The following is a 27,820-nucleotide window of genomic DNA, read 5'->3' as shown; positions in this document are numbered from 1 at the left end:
TGCAGTTGGCCAACTAAAGTTAAGTCACTTCAATTTTGATTTTTGTGATTACATTCTCAGATGTGGAGTTAATGTGCTGCAGAAAACTGTTACTTCATGCATCATAAATTTACGGTCATAAGTATAATAGATGTGGACTGTGTTGATTCAAGCTTGTTTGAACTTCCATGTGGTTGCTTACATAGCCATTTTACAATTAATTACTCATATCTCGGCAGCCTTGCACACATTTAGTTGCACAAATTCAGTAAATTTGCTCCACTGAATGGGGCATGAAAATTTGCTCGTAAAACATGTTTTTTTTATTACACAGGAGAAAAGGATTAAAGGCCTGAGAAAATAGCTATAGCTCAGTGCATTGCTGACAGTTTGGTAACAAAACCTTCCAAGGAGCAAGAGGGGAGAGAACAAAGATACAGTATGTCTGTATTCAGATAAAATGTTTGAATAAGTAAGATAGGTTTGGGAACAATTTTTTTTCCACTGAGGCACTTTCTTAAGTGGTAACTTTTTAATTACTTATTTTAACAAAGTTAAAGCGGATGAAAGGCAGTTTGCGTTCTCCAGGGTGAATTCCAAACCACAGGATAAGGAAATAATTAAAGTGATACATGTCTCCAAAGTAATGTGGGGCTGACGTTTTATTCCTAGCTGGATTTCTCTTATGACTTATTATTCCCAGCAACAGAGCATAAGCTGTGAGCCCTACCACTCCACTATTGGCATGTCATAGGAAGAATAAAAGAAGCAGATTATATAACACTTATCTTGCCTGATTTTAAATGTACAAATAAGTTTATGATTTATTTTGACCATCTCTAATGAGAAGGCCCATTCCCAAAGTCCATGTTCAGGCAAAGTTCCCATTGACGTCAATGGGAATTTTGCCTGTTTGGAGACTGGAGGATTGGAACCAGAATTTGTCTAATGAAACATGGTATTAAGCAGACATAAATGGAGAGTTCAACCAAAATTATCTACTAACTTGTATTGCTGGGAAATGACAGCTTGTGTTTCTGTGCAAACCAATTAACTGTGTGAGCTTCCCCCCACTAAACTAGATTCTCAGGAGATGCATATCAGCTCCAGTTAAGTCAGTAGTGCCTCACGGCTCTGGAACTTGCCTCAGTTAAAATAGAACCTCCCCTCTTTCCCCAGAGCCATTCTACCATCTCAGGGGTGCTGGAGTACAGCTCTCTGACCTCAGCCCCTGGAATGCCCCTATGCTGGGAGGAGCCAAGAGCAGAAGGTATACAGATAGCTCTGCCAGTCGTATGACTGCAGGGGTTCCCCTACTCCAGATCTCCAGCTAGTTATTTAAGCCAGCTTTGTTGCTAAGCATACATGCAACGCAAGCATGTAGGGGCAAAATTAGAAAGGCCAAGGAAAGATTAAACTAATTAGAGACAAAGGGTAACAAGAAAACATTCTACAAATACATTAGAAGCAAGAGGAAGACCAAGGCCAGGGTTGGCCCATTACTCAACGAGGGGGGAAAGTCAATAACAGAAAATGTTGAAATGGTGGAAATGCTAATTGCCCTTTTTTGTTTGTTTACACCAAAAAATTTAGTAGCAATCGGTGTCTGACACAGTGAATGCCAGTGAAAATGAGGTAGGCTCGGAGGCTAAAATAGGGAAAGAACAAATAAAAAAAGCCTCATCAAGCCCTCGGATCGCTACCCCTTCCTGCTTCTCCATGTGGGAACCAATGATACTGCCAAGAATGACCTTGAGCGGATCACTGCAGACTACGTGGCTCTGGGAAGAAGGATAAAGGAGTTTGAGGTGCAAGTGGTATTCTCGTCCATCCTCCCTGTGCAAGGAAAAGGCCTGGGTAGAGACCGTCGAATCGTGGAAGTCAACGAATGGCTACGCAGGTGGTGTCAGAGAGAAGGCTTTGGATTCTTCGACCATGGGATGGTGTTCCAAGAAGGAGGAGTGCTAGGCAGAGACGGGCTCCACCTAACAAAGAGAGGGAAGAGCATCTTTGCAAGCAGGCTGGCTAACCTAGTGAGGAGGGCTTTAAACTAGGTTCACCGGGGGAAGGAGACCAAAGCCCTGAGATAAGTGGGGAAATGGGATCCTGGGAGGAAGCAAGAGCAGGAGAGCGCAAGAGGGGAGGACTCCTGTCTCATACTGAGAAAGAGGGATGATCGATGAGTTATCTTAAGTGCCTATACACAAATGCAAGAAGCCTGGGAAACAAGCAGGGAGAACTGGAAGTCCTGGCACAGTCAGGGAACTATGATGCGATTGGAATAACAGAGACTTGGTGGGATAACTCACATGACTGGAGTACTGTCATGGATGGATATAAACTGTTCAGGAAGGACAGGCAGGGCAGAAAAGGTGGGGGAGTTGCATTGTATGTAAGAGAGGAGTATGACTGCTCAGAGCTCCGGTATGAAACTGCAGAAAAACCTGAGAGTCTCTGGATAAAGTTGAGAAGCGTGAGCAACAAGGGTGATGTCATGGTCAGAGTCTGCTATAGACCACCAGACCAGGGGGATGAGGTGGACGAGGCTTTCTTCCGGCAACTAACAGAAGTTGCTAGATCACAGGCCCTGGTTCTCATGGGAGACTTTAATCACCCTGATATCTGCTGGGAGAGCAATACAGCGGTGCACAGAAAATCCAGGAAGTTTTTGGAAAGTGTAGGGGACAATTTCCTGGTGCAAGTGCTGGAGGAACCAACTAGGGGCAGAGCTTTTCTTGACCTGCTGCTCACAAACAGGGAAGAATTAGTAGGGGAAGCAAAAGTGGATGGGAACCTGGGAGGCAGTGACCATGAGATGGTCGAGTTCAGGATCCTGACACAAGGAAGAAAAGAGAGCAGCAGAATACGGACCCTGGACTTCAGAAAAGCAGACTTTGACTCCCTCAGGGAACAGATGGGCAGGATTCCCTGGGAGAATAACATGAAGGGCAAAGGGGTCTAGGAGAGCTGGCTGTATTTTAAAGAATCCTTATTGCGGTTGCAGGAACAAACCATCCCGATGTGTAGAAAGAATAGTAAATATGGCAGGCGACCAGCATGGCTTAACAGTGAAATCCTTGCTGACCTTAAACGCAAAAAAGAAGCTTACAAGAAGTGGAAGATTGGACAAATGACCAGGGAGGAGTATAAAAATATCGCTCAGGCATGCAAGAGTGAAATCAGGAAGGCCAAATCGCACTTGGAGTTGCAGCTAGCAAGGGATGTTAAGAGTAACAAGAAGGGTTTCTTCAGGTATGTTAGCAACAAGAAGAAAGTCAAGGAAAGTGTGGGCCCCTTACTGAATGAGGGAGCCAACCTAGTGACAGAGGATGTGGAAAAAGCTAATGTACTCAATGCTTTTTTTGCCTCTGTCTTCACAAACAAGGTCAGCTCCCAGACTGCTGGACTGGGCAGCACAGTATGGGGAGGAGGTGACCAGCCCTCCGTGGAGAAAGAAGTGGTTCGGGACTATTTAGAAAAGCTGGATGAGCACAAATCCATGGGGCCGGATGCGCTGCATCCGAGGGTGCTAAAGGAGTTGGCGGATGTGATTGCGGAGCCATTGGCCATTATCTTTGAAAACTCATGGCGATTGGGGGAGGACCCGGATGACTGGAAAAAAGCTAATGTGGTGCCCATCTTTAAAAAAGGGAAGAAGGAGGATCCAGGGAACTACAGGCCAGTCAGCCTCACCTCAGTCCCTGGAAAAATCATGGAGCAGGTCCTCAAGGAATCAATTATGAAACACTTAGAGGAGAGGAAAGTGATCAGGAACAGTCAGCATGGATTCACCAAGGGGAAGTCGTGCCTGACTAACCTAATTGCCTTTTATGATGAGATAACTGGCTCTGTGGATGAGGGGAAAGCAGTGGATGTGTTATTCCTTGACTTTAGCAAAGCTTTTGATACGGTCTCCCACAGTATTCTTGCCGCCAAGTTAAAGAAGTATGGGCTGGATGAATGGACTGTAAGGTGGATAGAAAGCTGGCTAGATCGTCGGGCTCAACGGGTAGTGATCAATGGCTCCATGTCTAGTTGGCAGCCGGTTTCAAGCGGAGTGCCCCAAGGGTCGGTCCTGGGGCCAGTTTTGTTTAATATCTTTATTAATGATCTGGAGGATGGTGTGGACTGCACTCTCAGCAAGTTTGCAGATGACACTAAACTGGGAGGCGTGGTAGATACGCTGGAGGGTAGGGATCAGATACAGAGGGACCTAGACAAATTAGAGGATTGGGCCAAAAAAACCCTGATGAGGTTCAACAAGGACAAGTGCAGAGTCCTGCACTTAGGACGGAAGAATCCTATGCACTGCTACAGACTAGGGACCGAATGGCTAGGTAGCAGTTCTGCAGAAAAGGACCTAGGGGTCACAGTGGACGAGAAGCTGGATATGAGTCAACAGTGTGCTCTTGTTGCCAAGAAGGTTAATGGCATTTTGGGCCGTATAAGTAGGGGCATTGCCAGCAGATCGAGGAACGTGATCGTTCCCCTTTATTCGACATGGGTGAGGCCTCATCTGGAGTACTGTGTCCCGTTTTGGGCCCCACACTACAAGAAGGATGTGGAAATATTGGAAAGAGTCCAGCGGAGGGCAACAAAAATTATTAGGGGTCTGGAGCACATGACTTATGAGGAGAGGCTGAGGGAACTGGGATTGTTTAGTCTCCAGAAGAGAAGAATGAGGGGGGATTTGATAGCTGCCTTCAACTACCTGAGGGGGGGTTCCAAAGAGGATGGAGCTCAGCTGTTCTCAGTGGTGGCAGATGACAGAACAAGGAGCAATGGTCTCAAGTTGCAGTGGGGGAGGTCTAGGTTGGATATTAGGAAACACTATTTCACTAGGAGGGTGGTGAAGCACTGGAATGCTTTACCTAGGGAGGTGGTGGAATCTCCTGCCTTGGAGGTTTTTAAGGCGTGGCTTGACAAAGCCCTGGCTGGGATGATTTAGTTGGGAATTGGTCCTGCTTTGAGCAGGGGGTTGGACTAGATGACCTCCTGAGGTCCCTTCCAACCCTGATATTCTATGATTCTATGATTCCAGGGCCTGATAAAATGCATCCTAGAATACTCAACAAGCTGACTGGGGAGATATTTGAGCCATTAGCAGTTATCTTCCAACACTCCTGGAAGACAGGATAGATTCCAGAGGACAGGAAGAGGGCAAATATTAGGGTGACCAGATGTCCCGATTTTTATAGGGACAGTCCCAGTTTTGGGTCTTTTTCTTATATAGGCGCCTATTACCCCTCACCCCCGTCCCGATTTTTCACATTTGCTGTCTGGTCACCCTAGCAAATATAGTGCCAATCTATAAAAAGGGGGATAAGGACAACCCAGGGAATTACACACCAGTTAGCTTAACTTCAGTACCCAGAAAGATAATGGAGCTAATAATCAAGCAATCAATTTGCAAACACCTAGAAAATAATAAGCTAAGTAGCAGTCAACATGGATTTGTCAAAAACAAATCATGTCAAACCAACCTAATAGCTTTCTTTGTCAAGGTAACAAACCTTGTGGATGGGGGAAATGGTAGATGTGGTAAATCTTGACTTTAGTAAGGCTTTTGATACCATCTTGCATGGCCTCCTCATCAACAAACTAAGGAACTATAACCTAGATGGAGCTATCATAAAATGGGTGCATAACTGCTTGGAAAACCGTTCCCAGAGAGTAGTTATCAGTGGTTCACAGTCAAGCTGGAAGGGCATATTGAGTGGTCCTGCAGGGATCAGTTCTGGGTCCAGTTCTGTTCAATATCTTCATCAATGATTTAGATCAGGGGTTCTCAAAGTGGGGGTCAGGACCCCTCAGGGGGTCGCGAAGTTATTACATGGGGGGTGGTAAGCGGTCAACCTCCACCCCAAACCCCGCTTTGCTTCCAGCATTTATAATGGTGTTAAATATTTTAAAAAGTGTTTTTAATGTATGGGGGGGGGGGGGTCGCACTCAGAGACTTGCTGTGTGAAAGGGGTCCCCAGTAAAAAAGTTTGAGAGCTGCTGATTTAGATAATGGCATAGAGAGAATACACTTATAAAGCTGAGAGGGGTTGCAAGTGCTTTGGAGGGTAGGATTAAAATTCAAAATGATCTGGACAAACGGCCTGAAGTAAATAGAATTAAATTCAATAAGGACAAATGCAAAGTATTCTAGTTAGGAAGGAACTATCTACTGCACACATACAAAATGGGAAATGACAGCTTAGGAAGGAGTACTGCAGAAAGGGATCTGGGGTCATAGTGGATCACATGCTAAATATGAGTCAACAGTGTAACACTGTTGCAAAAAAAGCAAACATCATTCTGGGCTGTATTAGCAGGAGTGTTGTAAGCCAGACATAAGAAGTAATTCTTCCACTCTACTCTGCGCTGAGAAGGCTGCAACTGGAATATTGTGTCCAGTTCTGGGTGCCACATTTCAGGAAGGATGTGGACAAATTGGAGAAAGTCCAGAGGAGAACAACAAAAAACATTATTAAACATCTGTAAAATAGGACCTCTGAGGAAAGATTGAAAGAATTGGGTTTGTTTAGTCTGGAGAAGAGAAGACAGAGGGGACATGATAACAGTTTTCAAGTACATAAAAGGTTGTTACAAGGAGGAGGGAGAAAAATTGTTGTTCTTAACTTCTGAGGCTAGGACAAGAAGCAATAGGCTTAAATTGCAGCAAGGGAGGTTTAGGTTGCACATTAGGAAAAAATTCCTAACTGTCAGAATAGATATGCACTGGAATAAAGTGCTTAGGGAGTTTGTGGAATCTCCATCTGGAGGTTTTTAAGAACAAGTTAGACAAACACCTGTCAGGCATGGTTTAGTTACTACTTAGTTCTAGCATGAGTGTAGGGGACCGGGCTGGAGGACCTACCGAGGTCCCTTCCAGTCCTATGCTTCTATGATTCTAAGCAGCAGTGGCACAAAAGAGTGTAGAGCTTACACCTAGGTTTGTCCCCTTTATGTGCCACCACAGCAGCCTTGTTAGAGCCTGCTTTAAAAATATGGAAGCTGGATAGGAGTTGTAGCTTTGTTCGCTGATGCTCTGATCACAGAATGGATCTTTGCTTCTTTTCTATTTTCCCCAGTGAGAGCTCAATGTTTCTTCATATGACAAACACAAAAGAGAGATTGAAACCTCCCACAGCAAAACTATTTCCTAAATAACTGTTCTTACCATTATCCAGATCACACAGTGGCCAACACAACAAACCTTAAACCACTAAAATCACTTGCAACCCCTCACAGCTTTATAATCTACTTCTTAGTAAATACAGGCAGTGGGATTTCAAAAACACCCAAGTTTTAGGACTATGAATCCCAGGGAAAGGCAAATGCAATGTATGTTCCTAATTCACTTAGGCATTTTTAAAAATCCCACCAGAGGTGTACATTACTTGGCAGAGCTGAGAACACAGATCTCTTGACTTTTAGTCTTGTGTTTTCGCAGAGTCACAAGTTGAGTTGTGTTTCATAGAGCAGTAAAAGTTCACTCAGGCTGAAAGGTGTCAGATATCACACCACCTAGAAGAATGGTGAGTGTTTTATTCAGAGAGAACCACAACAATTCCTAACTCTAAATAAGATGTGATAGCAAAATGGATCGAACTCAAAGGTTACTAGTCAATTAGTGAGCAATATAGAAGTAGACAGAGCAAGTAAGATGACTATGATGATTGTTGTAACAAGTCTGAGGGCCAGATTTTTAAACCAAATTAGATGCCTAGCTCCCACGGAAATCAGGCACCTAAATACCTTTAAAAATCAGACTCCAAGATTATACACAAGTTTTAAAAGGAAACTTTTCTAAAATGACATTAACATTAGAAGTTGTGTAATTACCACTTGGAAGTGTTCCCAGATTGTTCAGATCTCTTCTTCTTTCACCCCAATAGCATATTCTACAGTGTATAATATTTACTGCATCTTTTTGCTGTAATTAACCACAATACTAAGAGAAGTGTGTTTTTTCTGTAGGGAAGAGGCCAATTTCCTGGCTGACATTACTCAGCATTGTATCAAGTTCCTACACCATCACAGCTACTCAGACTCTTGCAAAGCATAGAATTTAGCAAACCTGTATCTTCTCCCATTGGTTGTACTGTATGTCACTCCCAACTTTTCAAATTTACTAACATTAAAGAGGAAAAACGAGTCATTAATGTGTCAGTGCAGTAACCATGGACCCACAAGATCCCAACTGTAGCCCAGCCAGGTATGCCACACTGAACAGGATAGGCTGCTGGTGGGAGGAATGACGACTGTTCTCAATGTTGAGAACATGGTCAGTGCTCACTAGATAAATATACATTGCCATGGTTACAATTACAAAACAGAAATACTAATTAATAATCTGAACCAATTTAGCAGTTGATGAGATTAGTCTGGTGTCCAGCCAGTGCTCCCCTTTCACTAATCCAATCACATCTTTCCCTGGAAGAGGAGAGGGGTCCAGAACCCAATCATTCATAGTGAGACTTATGCTCAACTATGTCAGACATTCTTGTTTTGTATTTTCATCATTCATTCGTATTCCCATTTGCAATGGGTCCTGTTACCACTACACACCCGAAGAGGACTTTTAGTCTGAAGTGTCTCAAAGCCTAACGATTGCCTCTGTGATTGAGTCTGTTCCTGTTACCATCAACAGCAGAACTCCGTTTCACTTAAATGGGAACAGGATCAAGCCCTGTGTTTTGCAACTGCTGCCATCTCCTCCCTGTGCTGCGCTTCATTCCATTTCACCGAGCTGCTGAAGCAGCAAAGGAAAAAGAGATCTGCTCAGAGATATTTGGTAAGCAGAGAAGCAAAATTTGTTGGGTAAATGATTAGTTTCAAACTATTCAGACAGCTTTATTCTGCATGTATTATTCCTTTGCCTAACACAAGTGTCACCTTGGTGTAGAATGAAAAAAAGCTGCACATGGGTGGGGGGTGGGGCAGAGATTTTGTGCTTTGTCTCTGACGCCACATCACTTAGCTGAACTGGGGAAACTGAGGCACAGAAGGAAAGTGTGACTTGCCTAAAGTCACACAGCAGGTCAGTGGTACAGCCAGGTGTATAACTCAGGTCTCCTGACTCGTAGTCTAGGGTTCTGTCCCCTAGGCCATGCTCGCTCATCAGAGAGACTTTTAGAGACATATGAACAAACACCTCAACTAAACTGGAAATTTGAAGCAACAGCAAAGGCGACTCAACACTTACTCATAAAATTCAGCAGCAGGAGTGAGTTTGTACTTGGAGTACTTGGTGCCATTGCCAAGCACCGAGGCGTTGAAGAGTTTGGGATCTGTACAGTTTAGGCTATTCCAGCTGTTGCCGCAGTTTGTCCAGGGAAGCTCAAATGTGAATGATGAAAACAGATAATACAGAGACCAAGCTATGATAACGTTGTAGTAGAAACCCACGTAAAGAGCTATGAGTATCACAGCATAGCCTACACCTAAAGACAAAGGAAAACTAGATTATACATTGCATTTCACATACAACAATATACTCCAACCGTATTGTCTGAAAGCTAAACCATGGTTTTTTTTGTTTTTGTTTTTTTAAGATAAGGCAGTTCCTAAACACACACTTGTTTTTGCCTAGTATTTTGTAAGGACTTAGCAAAGGGTTATAAATATAGTGGCTGGACACAAAAACTGACCGTTAAAAATAATAATTCCATGAAACTGACTAGTGTTTAATAAAGCTTGTTGCGTTTGCTGGAAACTAGAAATGTTGCTATTAAAGGACAAAGCTCTGCTCTGATCCAGCTCTATATTCGTAGGGGAAAACTCACCCAGGGCAGAGGGCTGTAAGCCCTATGTTAATAGGGCCATTCATTTCACCTGAGTAAAGTTCAGGTTCAGTATAATCCACCTCCCTCCCCATAAAGTTAAGGCCAGAGCGTGGGGCTGCAGTGAAGTAGCCCTACAGCTGCTGTACCCATCTGTGGGCTTCAACAGTGGCTGCTGCCCATCCCAACCTGCAACCAGCATTGTGACTACAGACTGATTTCCTCTCCCGGCGTATCCCCATTGCCATTCTCTGCGCTGGTTTACATGAATCTAACATGAAAACTCATTCCAGATTATGCAAGGTGTGTGGAGACTGTGGAACCCCCAGTGAGGTATTTAAGTGGGTCCCAGACATTTGGCTGACCCTTCAAACCATGGTGAATTTCAACCTTAGGGCTAAATTTTATCCTGACTTTCACCCCATGCTACTGTATTGCCTCAATGGGTTGGCAGAGTGTAACTAAGGGCAGAACTTAACCCTAAATCCTTAAATAGTATGCAGGGCCTTGTATGGGCCCTCCAGCCTGGGGTGAACTCCACCCTGCACATTCCCTATTGGCCCATGTAGATCTGGGTTTCTTTGGAATATCGTGAGGTGTGTTTGGAGTTTCGGTGCAGACTTTCTTCAGTGAGCATTTGTTCTCACCATGAAAACAGACCCTTGTAAGCAATTCATCACTGTCACATATTCTAAGAGGGAACTCTGGTACTAACAGCAGGTCAGAGTGGAGGTTCATTCTCAGAATTGGGCACAGAAGCTTGCTCTGCTTCAGCCAGTGCCATCAGTTTCTTTCTTCTATGGGCAGCAGTGTTTAACGAATTCTACATTTAAGCCATTTGGATTATCTCTGATAGGTGAAGACTATCCAGTCTTATACAGGCAGCATATCTCAATACCTAAGTGTAAGCCTTCATTTCTACTTTTAGTCAGTCCAGAAAGGTGATGCTAATAATGGCATGAGATTCTCACTAATAATCACATGCTACCAGGTTTTTATGCACCTTGACAAACCAAGGAAGACACAGCTTGCTGTAAATCGAGTACCAGGGACTTGGGGAGATGGTCTGTGAAACTGCTACAAGAATATTGTTCCATTATGTAATAGAAAGAGGTTTTAAATTCATGTAAGGAGTAGCTGCCAACTCCTTAGGAGGCAACACTCTTAAGAGTAAATTGTGTCAAGCATGCTCTGTGTTTGTCAGGCGAAATTTAACTAATGTTTTACATAGGAATCAGTTTGTTTATCTCTGACTTCTAGCAAAAAGTGGTGAAAACAAACTTGAAACTGTCTTAAAAATCATGGGGCTTGGATGGCTTCTGCATGTTGGCAGTGAAACTATATTGATAAATGATAGTAAAGAAAGCAGTGGAAACCTCCCTAGATGATGTATGTTAGAATGTACATACCCACCACAAAGACTGTATACTGCATTGAAATGGGGGAATTTTTTTTTTTAAAACCACCCCAGACACACATGCTGTTTCCACAATTCTGGAGAGAAGATGGTTGCAATTTAATGTGAAAATTCAAAGGAACTAGACCAAACCTATCCCTGGGGTCACTCCACTGACAACAATAGGATAAATCCAGGCATGAATTTGCTCCATTGTTTCTGGATCCATCCTTTTATTTATTTTAACTTTGTCCCACTCAGGCTGCTAATATAAACCCTGTAAAGTCTTGTGATGCAAATGGGCTGTGCTGGAAAGGTTACAAGATACATTTTTGATCCCTTGCCTTATGGGAGTGCTTCATTAAGGTTAGAGTCTTAGGTTTCATAGCAATATTATTCAGAGCTAAAATTAGCACCATAGTGCTTTTTCATTTGGAGAAACTATTATAAATTTGAGGGTAGACCATGCACATTTCATGTCAGTGACGGCTTTGAGTTAACCCAAAGATATATCGAAAGAACTCTGGTGTATTTAACAAAGTACTGAAATATATTTATGCATCTTATCAGAAACTGTGATTGAAACTTTACTAACAGTATCCCATTGCTGGGATTTAAAATATAACATTTCTTATTATTTTAGAATCCAATATTTGATGTCCCTTGTATTGTACTATTCAGTAATACAAACACTTAGCAATGGATTCTAATGCACACTTAGGCAGACTTGAAAATCTCAGCTTAAAAAACAGCTGGATTGTTAACAAGCCTCTACATGAAATCCTAAACATGAAATAAACATTGAGTTTCCTTTCTCATCTTCTTGTCATGCCTGAAGTCAGTGAAAAGTCAGTGAACGGTTTTTGGATCAGACTTTGTGAGATCCTCCAAGCCAGATTTTACACTCCTGACAAGTAAAATTCCCATTGCCATTTAAAAAAAAAAATTTAGTTAACGTCAGTGAGAATTTTTTTGACTAAGGGTGTCATGATGCTGGGGGTGGGAGGAGTGTTGCTCATGGGTTTAGTAACAGGATAACAACAGAAATGGGAAAAACTAAGCAGTTATATTTTGAAAGATTTCAAGCATACTTTTCATTAGGTGTCCGTCTATGCTGGTCTGTTCATCTCGAACTTCACTATGAGTTTTGGCTGCGCTTGAAAGCAAGATCTCAAAGCAGAATGCAGTAAAACTGCACTTTTCTCCGGGTTTTGAGTCCCAATCCCCACAAAAAGGAAAACTCTACAAGAGTTCAACACAACCAGAAAAGCCTAAAATTAGCTCAAGATAACCCATAGTCAAGCTCCAGTTCAGGCAAGAGGAGATTGCCACTGGGAAGCTCATTACCCTTCACCAATTGTTTTACAAACATTGTCTGGACTTTATGCTTCTAAGAAAACCAAGAAGCCTGGTGAGCAGATATGTTGTGGGTTTGGGTTAGTTTTCAGTCATTTCACACCACTCTGAATTGCAGAATTGTTCACCTAGGAGGCTAGATGGATCCAATCAGGTACAGGATGGTAGCAATCCAAAATCATTGCCAGTTGGCACTTTTTTGATGGGTCCTTATAAAATATGAATATTTTACACTGAAAGCATATCACATCTCACATCCTGAAGGATGCCACAAGCACTGAACTATATATCTCAACACCCACACAATTATCTACACGCCCACACAAGCTGCCACTGGAATGCAGCCACCTGTTTGATGGAGAAAATGTAAGCACCTAGTATGCAGTGTGCAATGTAACAGTAGGGGCAGAAGAGACCATTAGGCCCAGACCCTCAAAGCTATTTAGGCACCTAACTCCGATGAGAGTTAGGGACCTAGATACCGTTGAGGATCTGGGCCATAGTCAGTAGTCAGTGCCCTTGGAGTTTTAATCCCCCAGCAAAACCAGTAACATTTTGGCTTTCAAGGCCTCAAAAAGAAAACCCTAGGGAATAAACTGAATGGTAAACCTAATCTATCTATGTTAGAAGTGTAACGGGCTCAGTGGACCTTGCTGGGATTTGAACCTGTGATTCTAAAGAGTTTAACATGAGAAGTTTACATCACAAGAAACAATAGCCACAACAAGTGGCTTTAATTGGCACCCTTAATGGAGTTACGACAAAGAGACCAAAAACTGAAATGAACGAGGAGTCTGAACTAGACTCTCCTCCCCCTCGAAGATCCCTCTGCTTCTTTCCATGTTGTGCTTGTTCTGTGATCGCAAGAGGACCTTAAATTGCGGGCTTATCAAATAGGCCATCAACTTTCACGCTATCTAAGAAAGAAGAAAATAGACCCTTTCTATTTTTATCAGACTTGTTTAAAACTCTCACATTCTCCTCAAATCAAGTGGAGAACTGGCACTTACCTTTGAAAACTGGACAGATTTTCCACACCGTAGCAGCCCCTTCCCGGTTGTACTGTCCCAGTGCTAACTCCATGTAGAACAAGGGCATTCCAGCAATGATTAGGAAGAGGATGTAGGGGATAAGAAAGGCACCTGGAAAAACAGAATTACAAGCAGCCACTGAAATCTAGGCTTTTGTTATGGTTTATTACTTTTATTATGGGTATTTCCATAGAGCCTAGGAGCCCAAGTCATGGACCAGGACCCCTTGTGCTGTACAAACAGAACAGAAAAACTGTCTCTGCCCCAAAGAGCTTATAATCTAAATATAAAAGAGTCTATATAGGCAAGACAAACACAGGGTGGGAGAAGGGGTAGGCCACACAATCAGAGTGAAAAATGTGATGGCAGCAAATGTCATGTTCCAGAATGTCTATACAGCACAACCCCCCCCCCCCAAACCACCCGCGTCTCTCAGAGCCCAGGTCAACTGACTTGGGCTTGGGAGACTCACACTACAGAGCTGAAAATAGCAATGTAGCCATTGAGGCTCAGACTGAAGCTCGGACTCTGAGACTCGGCAAGAGGGAGAGTCAAGAGCCTGGGCTCCAGCCTAAGTGGGAATGTCTACGCTGCTCTGTAGCATGTGTCCGAGTCAGCTGACTCTCTGACTCACTGCTGTGGGGTTGTTTGCTGTGTAGATATACCCTTAGTTCCACAGTTTTTGTTTGTTTGTCTGTCTTTGGGGGTGGGTTTAGTTAGGAGGGGATCCGCTAAATGAAACGAAAAGGGAAGAGAAGGGAATGGGAGGAGAAGAGAAGATAATCAGGTGAGGAGTGAAGTTGAAGTGAGGTGATTTCTTATGAGGAGGGAGGGAAGGGCTTAAACAGTCCATCAGCACAGGGCAGAGAGCGGCAGAGACCATTCGACAGTTTCGATTAACTGTTCAGTGGTCCTTGCATTTTGCTTTCTTTGCATTTTTGTTTCTAGTTCTTTTACCTTTGCAGTGACAGAGCAAACTGTCTCTGGGAATCAGGAAGGATGAGATCATGCTTTCTAACAAGTTGGCTTGCTCACTTCATTTGTTTGTTTGGGGCCCAAAGACCGGACCCCCGAGAAAAACATTTAGCATGGAGCATATTTTCCGCTAGTATTACAAAACGCCAGTAGTCTGGTTTCAGAGGTTAAAAAGCCAGAGAGCAGGTCCTGCAAAATTTATCCTTAATGGGACAACAAACTCAGGCATAGTGCAAAGCCAACTTTCACCACTAAAAGAGAAGGGAAGGCTCTCTTTACCTGAACATGTTGGCAAAGGGTAGAGTTTGGTTCCCTTTATAATGTAGGGTTTTGCACCTCTTAGTAAGTGTGTTATAGGTCAGCAGTAGGGTACTAGGTACTGTATAAAGGATCCTATAAGAATGGCCTTGGGCGGTCATACAGGTAGGGGACTATAGAAGCTGTCTTGCTTGATAAAAGTAACAGTATAAGGAGTGTGTGAGTTATTGTGGCCATTGGCATAACGTACATCCTCCTTTAAGAAATGGCTCCTCTGCTGTGGCAGGCAGGATCTCCTCACTGCTTGTTGATGCTTTGACAATATGCAGAATGTCTGTAGGCCACAACTGTCTTGCTTTAATTTGTAAGCAGACTATCACTCCATTACATAGCAACATGACAACCCATAGGGCATGCCCCATGTTGCATCTTCATGGGGTGCCTAACCTGACTTGATTTTGGACATTGGTCCACAACTTCTCAGCACACACAGATCCTTAACAAATGGCAAATCCTGCTGTGTCAGTGCTACTCTCATAAAAAATGGTCTTAAGCCACTTGTATGTTAAAAGATGTGTTTTGCCAAGAAAAAAGTAAATAATTTAATGTAGAATTGATCTGAACGTTTCTTAGCTATATCACACCATGATATCTAAACCACAGAAACTAAAGCCTCCCAGAGGAATGGATATCCTCATGTGAAGCCATAAAGCAATTATAGCATATGTCATGTTTAATAATACGTTCTGTCATGGTGTTCCACAGACCATGGACTTGTGAGGTTATCAAAATGTGGTTCTCATTTTTATTGCATAACTAGGTCCAGAAAACTTTAATTCGTTTATAATCTGTGAAAATAAAATACAGCTGGATTGTTGTATTAACTAGGTTGCAGACAGAGTAAATACATATCCAGAATGACTTCTCTCCCTAGGAAAACAAATGTATTCTCCAATCAGTATGTGGCTAATTTATACACCTAAGTGTAAGTAGGGTAAATGGGAGATACCTGTTTAAATGACCCATATAATCAAAGAGTAAAGAAACTGTCCAAATTACATTTGTGGAGGTTTTATGCACTACAACAACAACAACAACAAAAAGTTGGGAATAAAAGGAAGGTGTAAAACTGGTTCTGTGCATCATGCTCTGCTGTACTGGTTTGTGCATTTGAAAACTCTTTTCCCTTGCAAGGCAAAATGTTAAGTTTCTAAAAATAAAAACCTAGAATAAAGTGTGTTTAATCTATCCCTATAATGTAGCTTAAAGTGTTGGAGCAACTGTCCGAAACATGAAAATAAGTAGAGCTGATTGAATACTTAAAAAAACAATAACAAAAACACCATACTTCTGAAAATACTCCATCATAGTTAAAAAACTTGCATGGCTGTGTTCTAACCCTACCTTTGGTGTTTGTTTTCCACAAATATTCTAATAAAATAGCAGGAGTGTTCAGAGAATGAATTTCAAGTGAATATTGAAGAACATAAATGGAAAAGCAAACACATTTTTTAGTCACAGCAGAAATTGAATTCAAAGGATTATGCAGCTCATCCAATCAAGGAAAGGAAATCTGCTATGCAATCAAGAGTGTTTGAAAATTGAAACAATTAGAGACCAAGAAATATTCAGAGAATAAATAAATTTAAACATAGCTTGCAGACAAATCATGAATAGATAAGAGCAGAAATACATTATATCTTTCATGTTTTTGCTCTGTGTTTGTACAGTGCCTAGCACAAAGGGGTCCTGTTCAATGACAGGGGTCCTACATGTTACCATAATAAAAATATAATAATTCAGAGACGATCATATGTACTTTTCTAGTAGTAATGCTATTGTGAGCGGTTACATTTTAATAAGAATTTGGGGAGCAATTTTCAAAGATATTTAGGTGCCCAACTCCCACTGATTTCTAATAGCTTTGAATTGCAATAAGTGTTGAAACACCGTCTAGTATAGGATATATTGTTCTCATGATGGCCAATATCTAACTAATTACATTAGGTGTTATACTTTCAGAGATCTTGTGAGTGATGATCTCAAAAACACAACGCTTATCTGTCTTGGGCACTATTACAATGAGTAAAACTGACTCACAAACCTAGCATGTTGTGGAGAGGCACTTCTTGTAGGAGTTTTCACAAAGAGCTATTTGATTAACTTTAATGTCAAGAGACAGTAGAAAACAGAACACTACATATTGAGCAGGGATGTTTTTGTTCGAAGCAATTAATAAAAAGGCTGTGTAATGCACATAAATATTAAATCATAGTTTAAAATGTGTGTTTTCCAAGTGTGACTAATATGTTGATTGAACTCTGAAGTGTTTTGTACTTAAATGATACTTAAACAAACAAGTCCATTAGGCTGCAAGTGAACCCAGGTTTAATGAGGTTCTTCTGGAGAGGTTCACTATTTTTTAGGTGTCATTTTCAACAAAAGGCTGTTACGTGATATAGCATTATCTCACACCAGAGAGTTCCCTTTCATGTAAATAGATTTATAAATGGTGATGGGTGAAATTTTCAAAGTCTGGATCAACAACCAAGTGCTGATCCTTATTTGAAAGGTATCTGTTTCCAAAAATGATCTGGAAATCTCACGAGACTTCTGGTGCAGCCAGCTTCAGAAAACAGCAAAAGTTTGGCCTGTCTGGCACTGTTCTGACATTTCCTCTTCCACTCCCAGCCAAAGCCCAGAAGCACACGGGTGCGCAAATAATGAAAAATAACAGGGGAAAAGAAATTAACAAAGCTCTGTTTGATCTCCAAAAAGCTTGCTTCAGGCACAGTTTGAGTTTATGGAGAAGGTTTAGTATGTCATCCCTAATATGTTCAACAGGACTTCTGCCTAGTTTTAAATTGGACCCTATATTCGTCTGATGGACTCTTCAAAGGAGAATATGATTGTATCCATGTTGCATCAGCTAAGCTAAAAGCCAATCTCAACTGCATTGCCTTTGCCCTCTACCCTCTTGACTATGAGGTACTGATGGGAGAAGGTGTGTATGTATGAATGTTGTGGCTCCATGACACAGCCCAGGAGAAGCTCCACCCCAGGGCAGTGTTACATGGGTAGGAGCTGTGGCTGGGAAGGGAGAGGAGACCTGAGATTCCCCTTCTTGAGATTTTATCACCATATTGGAAGGGAGTTGGATGGCTAACAGCAGAAACCCTGTAAGTGCATGGTTTCTGGGGACACAGACTGTTACAGAAGACCCGGACCACTGCATAAATGTCTCATCTCTCAATACAACAGATGCCATGATCTCCATATGACATTTCCTTTTAGATCTCAGAATATCTGTGGGTGAAAGAAAACCATGCCTCCACTACTCACTCTACATGAGATCAAACCTTGCACCTCTTTCCACCCCCACCAGAACCAGCTGTAGGAAACTACAGGCTGAAACCTCACATATATGGTTTCCTGTAGGCTGGTCAAAATATGGCCCAGAGTTTACAATCACAGTTAGCATCCTTGAGCCCAGTGACAAAAACAAACATCTTATTACAATAACATTTATAGTAGTGAAATCTACTAAAAGAGTTTAACAGTTTCCATTCTGCTTCAATATTCAAAATATTTTTGAAATGGCCTTTTTTGGAGGGTAGAGAAGAGAATTGTAACAAATGTCTTTCAACAATCAGTCCTAAAAGAAAGATTTATCTCCATTTTAGAGATCAGAGAAGGAAAATTCTAAGTTGATGAGGATCAAAACAAGGTGATTAAAACAGCTGCCACCTATTTTGAATGAATTTATTAATACAGATATAACAGACAGGCTGGGCAAACTTACCTAAAAACAATTTGTATTGGTGCATTCATGACTCTTTTGAATTTGCTTTCCATGAATATTCTAGTGAACAAGTTTACTGGCAGCAAATTTTGAACAAACATTGTAGGGCATTTGCAGCAAAGAGTGTTTCAAGTATTCATGCTAGAAACTTGATTCTAAAAATGACAGTGTTTCAGGCAGAAAACTGAAAAACAAACTAATCTCTGTGCCCAGTCAAAATTGCTTGACTTTTTTCAAACTGTTAAAGAATACTGAAAGTAGTATCAACAGTTCATAAGCAATAAGAGAATGAAATATATTTGCTTGGACAATTTAGAAAATGTGTGGAAGTGTAATCTGTTCAAACAGTTGTGAATTGAAGAGGGTCAGATGCAATTAGCAAATTGCTTTTTCTTGTGTTATCTTTCTTAAGCTGTTGTCCAAGATCCTGACTTAGCTCCTGGGGCCCTATTGTGCCAGGCACTGTACAAACACATTTTTCAAAGGCAATCCTAATGATCTTGATATCTAGGTTAGAAAAGACAACCATAGACAGAGAAAACAGGATAACAGTAATATAAGAATGTCCTAGCACAGCAAACATTAGTTCTGGCTCACTATCAGCTGGCATGCGTAGCCATAGAGGAAGAATCTGAAAGTGAATAAACTTGTGCCTAGCTGGATTTTGTCAGAGTTTTCCTGAACACAGGGCAACATGGGAGAAAGCACAAAGGTGTTGGAGGGAGCAGCTGACTAGTGGGTGGGGAAGATTGAGAAAACTGATAGAGCAAAGGCAGCATTTGATGTGTGGAGCTACATCGTGAAGGTGCTTGTGCCTGATATAGGGGAAGGGGAGTGGTCCAATCTGGCTAGTCCTTGAAAGGGAGGTGGGTCTCAGCCCCACCTGTAACAGCCAACTCTCCTCTCCAGGTGCAGAAAATGAAGAGGGTCATGTGAAAAGTCATGTGACCCAGGCAGGTATCTGGAATAGATAAGGGAGAGGCCTGGATAACCACTAGGGAAAATTTTCTGTAAAGAGTTAGAAAGGGGCCTACAGGAGCTTATGAGATACTAGGGAAGAAAGAGGTACAAGGATTTATTGGCCTTTGCAGGAGCCTGTGAGATACTAGGGGAGAGAGAGCTGTAGGAAGTTAGTAGGCCCTAAGGGGAGATCCTGAGGCACCAGGGGGAGAAAAGACTGTAGCTAAATAGGCCTGGGAGTGACCTGCTAAGCCAAGGAAGGCCCCAGGCAGGAAGGCCTGGGAGTGCCTTTAGGAAGAGTGGGGAAGGATGATATGTAAACCTTAAAGAACATGAACTTCTGATTTGTACTCTCAGGACCTGATTTTGGAACTGTCTGATAATAAGCCAGAGGAAGTAAGGGTGTTATGGGCTATGAGAAAGCCTTTGTGAAGTCAATGAGGAGCCCAGTAGAGAGGGAGACTGAGGCAGGGATGTTGCAAGGACACCCCATGCCCTGAAGGGATGTTTGGGGGTAGTGACCCTGTTACAGGGATAGAAATATAAAGAGGAGGAGACTTAATCTAAGTGACAAGCCAAGAAGATGACTTAGCAACAGCTTTTTGAATGGTGATGTCAAGCACAGGTAGATGTAGGTTACAGTAGTCAAGACTAACACTGTATTGTAAATAGTTTGTCCACATCTAACAAAAAAGGATCACAGTGTTGTACCTTGCAAATGTCAGCAACTCCTTTGTAATATTTCATACCACAACATCTTCCAAGAACGCTAATGGGTTTTTCTCAAAAGCTTATTCTTTCACTCTATGAAGAACGGAATTATATGGTAATGAGAAATGAATAGCATCTCTTATGACGCACTCTTACTATGATGCACTCTAATGCAGCTTGTTTTTAGATGTGAGTCAATTTATGCCCTCATTTTCAGTTTTGGGTCAACACTTCTGATATCGTTGGGCTCCTTTCACCCAAATGAAAGGGGGGAATAAACAGGCTGAAGTCTCCATAAGTGTTTTAGTGCAATTCACTGGCTGACCTCCTTCAAAGTCTAAATACACTGTTGCTAATCTTCCACTGCCATGTTACTTATGGCTGTGTATTTTTAAACTCTGATCACTGGGTAGTAACAGAAAGGGTTACCACATCTCCGCCAGACAAATTCAGTTATCTCCTCTGCTTTCTGTTGCAAGAGTAATGAGCTAAAGAGACCCATTAGAAGCTATTTTGAACATATTAAAGAGAGTTAAATATATCCAACCACTCAGAGCAGCATGATTCATTCATAAGTAATAGCTAAGTCATTGAGTAAGGTCCTATTTACATAAATTAATGAAAAGATCACCTTTTACAATGGTGTGTAATTTAGAGATAATCACAGGAACAGCCAAAAGGGGCAGCAAAGGCCCATCTGGTTCAGCAAGCATTTTAGAGTAATCAAAGCAGAAAGCATGAGTTTGAGAAAACATAGGCAATCCAGGAAGAGGGTCAAGAGCCAGTGGAGATGACAGTGTGGTAATGGTAGGAGTGCTGGTAGCTGAAGCTTCGGAGGGATCGTCAAGCATAACTGCATGTATGTTGCACTCCAGTGATCTCAGCTGGGGAAGGAGGGGTGTCATAAAAGCACAGATAACATCAGTGTCAGAAGAAAGGCAGCAACATCTTGGTCAAATCCAGTTACCTCCTCTGGAGGAAAATGGAGAGCTGTCCAGAAATGGGACATTCTCTCAGGTAGAGGAGGGCTCAATGTAGTAATTAGATCACCATGGAGATGGTTTGTGGAAAGATGGAAGAGGCTTAAAATGAGGAACTAGCTCCAGATAACATGTATAGATGAGTCTAGGAGGGAAAAAGGGGAGCAGCTTTACTGATATCTAACTTATATTTAGGGAAGATCTTGGAGGACAGCTTAGAGTTCATAATGCTAGAAAGTGAAAGTAACTCCGAAAACAATTCTCCCTTTAAATGACTGAGCATAGCTGTTGACTAATAGCGTTGTACAAATTCTGGTTTCCATAGCATGCCAACTAGGGTGACCAGACAGCAAATGTGAAAAATCGGGACGGGGGTGGGGAGGTAATAGGAGCCTAAATAAGAAAAAGACCCAAAAATCAGGACTGTCCCTATAAAATCAGGACAGCTGGTCACCCTAGTGCCAACATGAAAAATAGTGCCTGGTATAGCCTCCTTCCTCACAAAGTACAGCAATTCCCATACTTGAACAGACCAATGGCTTGTCTGGTATTCTAGTCTGTGTAGATTCTTATACTGTACTTATCACCACATAGTATATTAGTGCCTTCCAGCAGTGCATTTTGTCATACAATTATACTTCTGTCACATCCTGCTAGTGCCCTACCCACCTTCCTCTGAAACATCAGATGTAGGCCACTGCCAGCTCCCTGGCACTTGCCTAAACGGAGCATTGCTCTGTTCCAGTATGACACATACTAGAATAAAACCGGAGTTGCAGCACTTCTGTATAAATGGATTCCTTTTCTATAGTCTGCCCCTGCCACTTGTTTAGGGGCCTGGCCAGGTGTTTAATTAAAGCCTTTCCCACCCTCTGTTCTATACTTGATTGTTAAAGGCCAAAATATTGTTTGTCAGGGCTGCAGAGATCATGTTATCTTCTACATTATACCATCTTATAGCTGCATTACTATCACAATAACATAACCCCCTTAATTATAGGCACATAGATTGTGGGTTGATGTCAATTCTAACAATTACATTCAAGAATGAAATTAGCCTATAGTCTTTAATGACTTGAAAGTCTAGCTGCCACCATTTGTGCCCACATTTTTCCATTGGCACTGTGACTCTTTGCAAGTGACTTTGGCCAGTTTAGCCAGGTCACAAATACCCAAAAGGTCAAGTGTAGCAAAGGCTGCCTGCAGAACATCTAGCTCTATCCCTGAGGGAAATCTCTCTTCCATCACTCATGTTCAATTAGCACTCGAGATAGGGAGGCTGACGGAAGTTCACAGCACTAAAAACTCAGCTCAGAGTGAGACTGCTAGGCTTCTGAAAACATCTAGTTCACAATGGACATGCTTAGAGGCTTAAGAGAGTTATTAGCATAGTTTTCCCCATTCTATCATCTTACTGCATTAGCATAGGTGCCCCAATATTGAGAATATGATGTATATCCTTGCAATCACCCGTGGTACAGCAAAGTTTCTAAGAGACAAGTTCATCAGTACATGAATGAAGTCAATGAGGCTCCAAACACAAACTGCAGGATCATCTTGGAAAGTCAGCAGGCAAACAACTTGTCAACCTGTACATTAGCAAATCTGCGTCAAGGACAACAAATTCAAGGCTTTTTTTTTTTTTTTTTCCTCATGTGAATAAGAAACATTTGTGGGTGATTAGAACAGAAAAGAGCTGGTTTTCCAGTCCATGGATCCATGTAACCAGGTGCAAACATTAGAAGTCAAAATATGTTTTTAAAAAGCCTATTACCAGACCCTCATATACTAGGCTTCCCTGGAAAGATGATAGCCTGAGCAGTTGTTTTCTGTGGTGTTCCATAGGAAGCTATGTACATAACACAAGATGCAGAGGGTTCCCTGCTTGCTGCCATTTTGTTTCCATTCAGATGCAGAATATTAGTCACAGTTTTCTCATTTGCTCTCGGGGGGGGGCTCCATTTGTTCATTTCTATTTGTTTGTCTCAATCCAGAGTAATTGAGACTGAATGTTTTCACCATTCATAGGCTCGAAGGGACCATTACATCATGTAGTCTGCCTCCTATATATCATAGACCATAGAATTTCACCCAGTTACACATGCACTGAGGCCAATAACTTGTGTTTGGCTAAAGCATATCTTACAGAAAGGCATCTAGAAGACATCAAGCAATGGCAAATCCACAAAGTCCCTTGATAGTTTGTTCCAATGGTTACTCACCCTCACTGTCAGAAGTGTGTGCCTTATTTCTATTTTGAATTTGTCTGGCTGTAATTTCCAGCATTTGGTTCTTAGTTTTTATGCCTTTTCCTGCTAAATTTAAGTGCCTTTTAGTACCTGCTATTCTCTCCCTATGAATGTACTTTTACACTAATCAAGTCACCGCTCAATATTCTTTTTCATAAGCTATAGAAGATTGAGTAAACTAAACTACTGTACTGTAGTCTGTCAGCTTTCCTCTTCTCTATTGAAATGCTCTGTTTACTCAGTGGGCCTTGTGTACTAATTTCACAGAGGGCATAATGAGAAAGGATGTGGCTGTGACTCGTGGGCCATTTTATGAGCTGCACAGTTGCCATGGGGAAGACTCTGCAAGCATCTGAAAATTTGGTAGGAGGTGCCTGAAGTGCAGTAATCAATACTGCTTGACTGCCCTAAGTAGTGTTTTTAGCTTTTTAATAAGTGTGACTTTTGGTCAGAATATTACACGGATATTTCTGGAAAACCGAAGCATCATGCTATACACAGCAGAGAGAGCACGGTGGTTCTAGTGTATTCTTTTTACAACATAGTTCTAAACATTTGCCATTACGTCAAGGAGGAGAGTTTTTCAAAAACTATCTGCTCTCATTGAGGTAGCTAGGAGCTTAACCCTTGACGTCAATGGGAGTCAAGTTAGACCAGCGTTGGATACTTTTGAAAATCCCACCTTTGGTTCTCTATGAAAAATAAACATGACAGGTAAATTACAAGTAGTACAAGTGGAATGAGATTCTGCTCTCTATTGTCGCTCTCTTGTGGGGAAAGGTTAAACTGATGCTTTAAACATCACTTGTTCGGTCAGAATGGAGTGTCAATGTTGCCTTTCTGGGATGGCTTCTGCTGGAACATGCAAACTTAAACGTGGTTCCTAGATGCATAGGGCAAACCCGAGGGTGCTATGGGAGTGGGGAAGAGCCACGATACTGCTGGATGCCTACGGGGCGAATTCTGCCCGAGTTAGCTAGAGCTGGTCCTGAGGGGGCTCCTGTGTAGTTCAGCTTGCATCCAGCCAGCTCTGGGAGCTGCTTTAGGGGGTTTCCACCCCTTCTCAGCCCTTCAGAACACAGTTAGCATCCAGGAGGGCACTAGGATGGAGCATATGACAGCCTATGTATCACAGACCATTACATTTTAGTTACCCCCGTATTGAGCCCCCTTAACTTGTTTGGCTAAAGCTTCTCGTGCAGTAAGGCATCCAGTCTTGATTTGAAGACATCAAGAGATGAAGAATCTGCCTCTTCCCTTGATAGTTTATTCCATGGGTAATCACCCTTACTGTTAAAAATGTATCTTATTTGAATTTGTCTGGCTTCAGCTTCTAGCCATTGGTTCTTATGCCTTTCTCTGCTAGATCAAGAGCCCTTCAGTACCTGGTATTTTCTCCCCATGATACACTGTAATCAAGTCACCTCTGCCTCCTTTTGCTAAGCTAAACAAATTGAGCTATTTAAGTCTGTCACTATAAGGCCTTTTTTTAAACAATCATTTTTGTGGTTATTTTCCTGCACACGCTTAAATTTTTCAACATCCTTTCAAAAATGTGATCAGAACTGAACCCAAAACTATATGCAGAGGTAAAATCACCTCCCTGCTCCTATTCACAACTCCTCTGTTTAGACAACAAAGGACATTAGCCCTTTTCCCCACAGCATTGCACCAGGAGTGGACAGTTGTTGCTTGTCCACTACAATCCCTACATCGTTTTCAGAGTCCCTGCGTTCCAAATGGTCTGCACTCCTTGTTCCTAGGTGTGAAATTTTGGATTTTAAAAGGCATTTTGTTGGAATGGGCCTGGCTTCCCAAGTGATCCAGGTTGCTCTGTACTACTGCTCTCTCTGAATCATTATTTACTACTCTGCCAATCTGTGTGTCAGCCACAAAAATATATCAGCAATAAGTTTTGATATACTTCTACGTGATTGATAAAAATGTTGGGCCCTGTTTGCACATGAGCTTGATGCTCCTGTGCAGGGCACTCAGATTCTGTCTTAGGGCATCTGCTTCAGCGGATTCACAATCGTTAGCATACACTGCAAAGCTATGCAGCTGAGAGACTGTATTTTTAATACTGTGCCATTCTGCAAGCTTAAAGGAGTGATGTAGTTTCTTTTTCCCAGAGCAACTTCACATGGAGGCAGCCACATTTAAAGACTGTTTTTTCCCCCCAGGTTGTCTTTAGTTATTTGACAAAACCAAAAAACTACCCCAAATGCAAACACCCTCTGGGGAGCATGTAGTACCCATTTTTAGGCAGCATGTGATTCATAACTGTACCAAAGTGAAGCAAAGTGCTCAAGACATCTTAAATCAGCTCTAGACAAGTGCCAGGCAGCTTTCAAGAGGATTAATGTATAAACCAATGGGAGGTAAATGATTCTTCTCTAGCAGAGTTTTAGAGCAAGTATAAACATCATGAGGTACACTTAAAACTTGTCCTACTGTTCAGTGATTAATCCTATCTTAAGTCCAATATTTGGACTGAATGACCAAACCAAAACACCCCCTGTCCTTCCAGGTTTTACTAGAGGTCTATTTTGTAATATCTTAGTACAGCAAATATTATCTTGCACTCTTGGCACAGCAGAATCCTGCAAATTTCTGCTATCAGCCAAGGAATATATTCTGTCTCGGTAGAGAATGATAGTTACAATTTCCTACCTGTAAGAATCCCAGTAAATCAAGGTGCTGTTTTGCTCTCAGTCATTATAAGTAGAGTCATCAGGACCAGTGTTTTTGCTGATACCAGTATGGGCAACTGACGAAACACACTCTAGACCAAATATTGTGCATATTTTTTTGCCAACAATATTGAAAAACGTCTGCAGTTTAATTGTAATTTTTTGTGTTATAGAGCTAAGAACCCATAAAAGGTAAGGTTACATACCTCGTACAATTGGATTTAAATAAAGAAAAGTATCCTAGCTAATTATAATCAATACCTTACTAAAGTGAGGCTAACTAGGACTTTGTACAATTTTTAAATTAATTTGTTTGTAAACTCTCTCTGGCTGCAGTGATTTAAATAAGGGATTATGCTGGCACCAAATTTACCATTATAGTAACATCTGCTGTTGCCCAAACTGCCTTGGAGAAGACAAAAATGTTCTCCCATTTATTTTAAAAGATTTCAGGCACTATCAGCTCAGACCACTATATGATTTTAAAAATCACTGAATCCGAGTAGCTTCCAGCTGATTGTGGATTCTTTATCTGACCACACTCCAAGTAGAGCTGTTTGGGAAACTAGAGAATTTCACAAGAATATTGCTATTTTTTATTGAAAGCACTCACAATTGGAAAGCTTCAAGGTGCCCCATTTATTATGTATGATAGGGTAGCACTGGCAACATGCTAGATGCAACACACCTATAAGATGATGCCCCTGCCTTGAAGAGCTAAGAATCTTTGGGATAGATTGCACCTTACGGCATGGTTCTCAGCAAAAAGTCTTCTGTAAACTGCAACACCCCAATAGTTGCTGCAGGAAGACTGGATCACTGAAACCCTATTGCCCAGTTCTCTTGCCACTGTCCCTTCCCCACATCCAAAGGGATTAAGGGGAGTAATTTGGTTCTGGCCTAAACCACAGCAAGTTACAATAATCGCTGCATTGGCTCAACCATTCTAGCTGGTGCATTGGAATGGCTAGGCACTAAACGTTATCCTTTCTCTGCCCACTCTGTCTGTGAGGGGAGAAAGCAGGCACACAGGGTTTTATCTAGGCTAGAAGCAACGGTTTTTTTCAGTTGTTTTTATTTAATAGATTTTCTTATTAGTCCATTAGCAACAAACATAGAAGCCTAGTTCTCGCCTATACTCACTCTGTCACTGCCACTGTGTCCAGGGCCTCTTAGCTAGAAATTCCATCTAAGAATGTGAAAATGACCTCAGGGCCCATAATAATTCACTGCTAAGATGAAATGAAGACCCAATAAAATTTGAAAGCAAGGTATTTCCAAACTAAGGTTTTACATGGAAAACAGAAGGCAAGTTTTATGCTATGACTGCACAGTACTCTACAGTAAATCAGTGTTGCCTGGGTAGTGTTTGGACTGTGTTGTGCAGAAGAAAAAGGAAACCTTTCATTGATTGCTATTACTTCTAGTCTCTTTATACCTCATTACTGTAGGGCAAAAGTAGAAAACAATTAAGTGAACTCTAAGATATCCAGATCTGTTCATTTAGGGTTAGAGATTGTCTTTGTCACCAGCCTTTTGTAAGAGGTAATGCATAATTGTGACTCCAGAACTAAATCAGGAGGGACCAAATTATGACTCAGAGTCTGATCCCAGGCTTCCCCTACTTGCTTCAGGGAAGAAGTAATCTGCGCCAGCC

The 27,820-nt window shown here is 41.8% G+C and overlaps 1 protein-coding gene across 1 annotated transcript in view; it reads right to left on the bottom strand.

The window, feature by feature from the left end:
- The window catches only part of SLC6A2 (solute carrier family 6 member 2), a 119,910-nt gene that overhangs the window by 78,014 nt on the left and 14,076 nt on the right, over positions 1-27,820 (bottom strand). The window contains exons 2-3 of the mRNA XM_065416415.1: positions 13,515-13,646; positions 9,176-9,413 (exon numbers count right to left, since the gene is read on the bottom strand). Coding sequence (XP_065272487.1) covers positions 9,176-9,413; positions 13,515-13,646 — 370 coding nt within the window. The remainder of the gene's footprint in view (positions 1-9,175; positions 9,414-13,514; positions 13,647-27,820) is intronic.

The sequence above is a fragment of the Emys orbicularis genome, chromosome 14 (assembly GCF_028017835.1).
Source record: "Emys orbicularis isolate rEmyOrb1 chromosome 14, rEmyOrb1.hap1, whole genome shotgun sequence".
Taxonomy (NCBI): domain Eukaryota; kingdom Metazoa; phylum Chordata; order Testudines; family Emydidae; genus Emys; species Emys orbicularis.
Note: the sequence above shows the minus strand (reverse complement) of the source record. Positions and strands in the feature narration are given on the sequence as shown.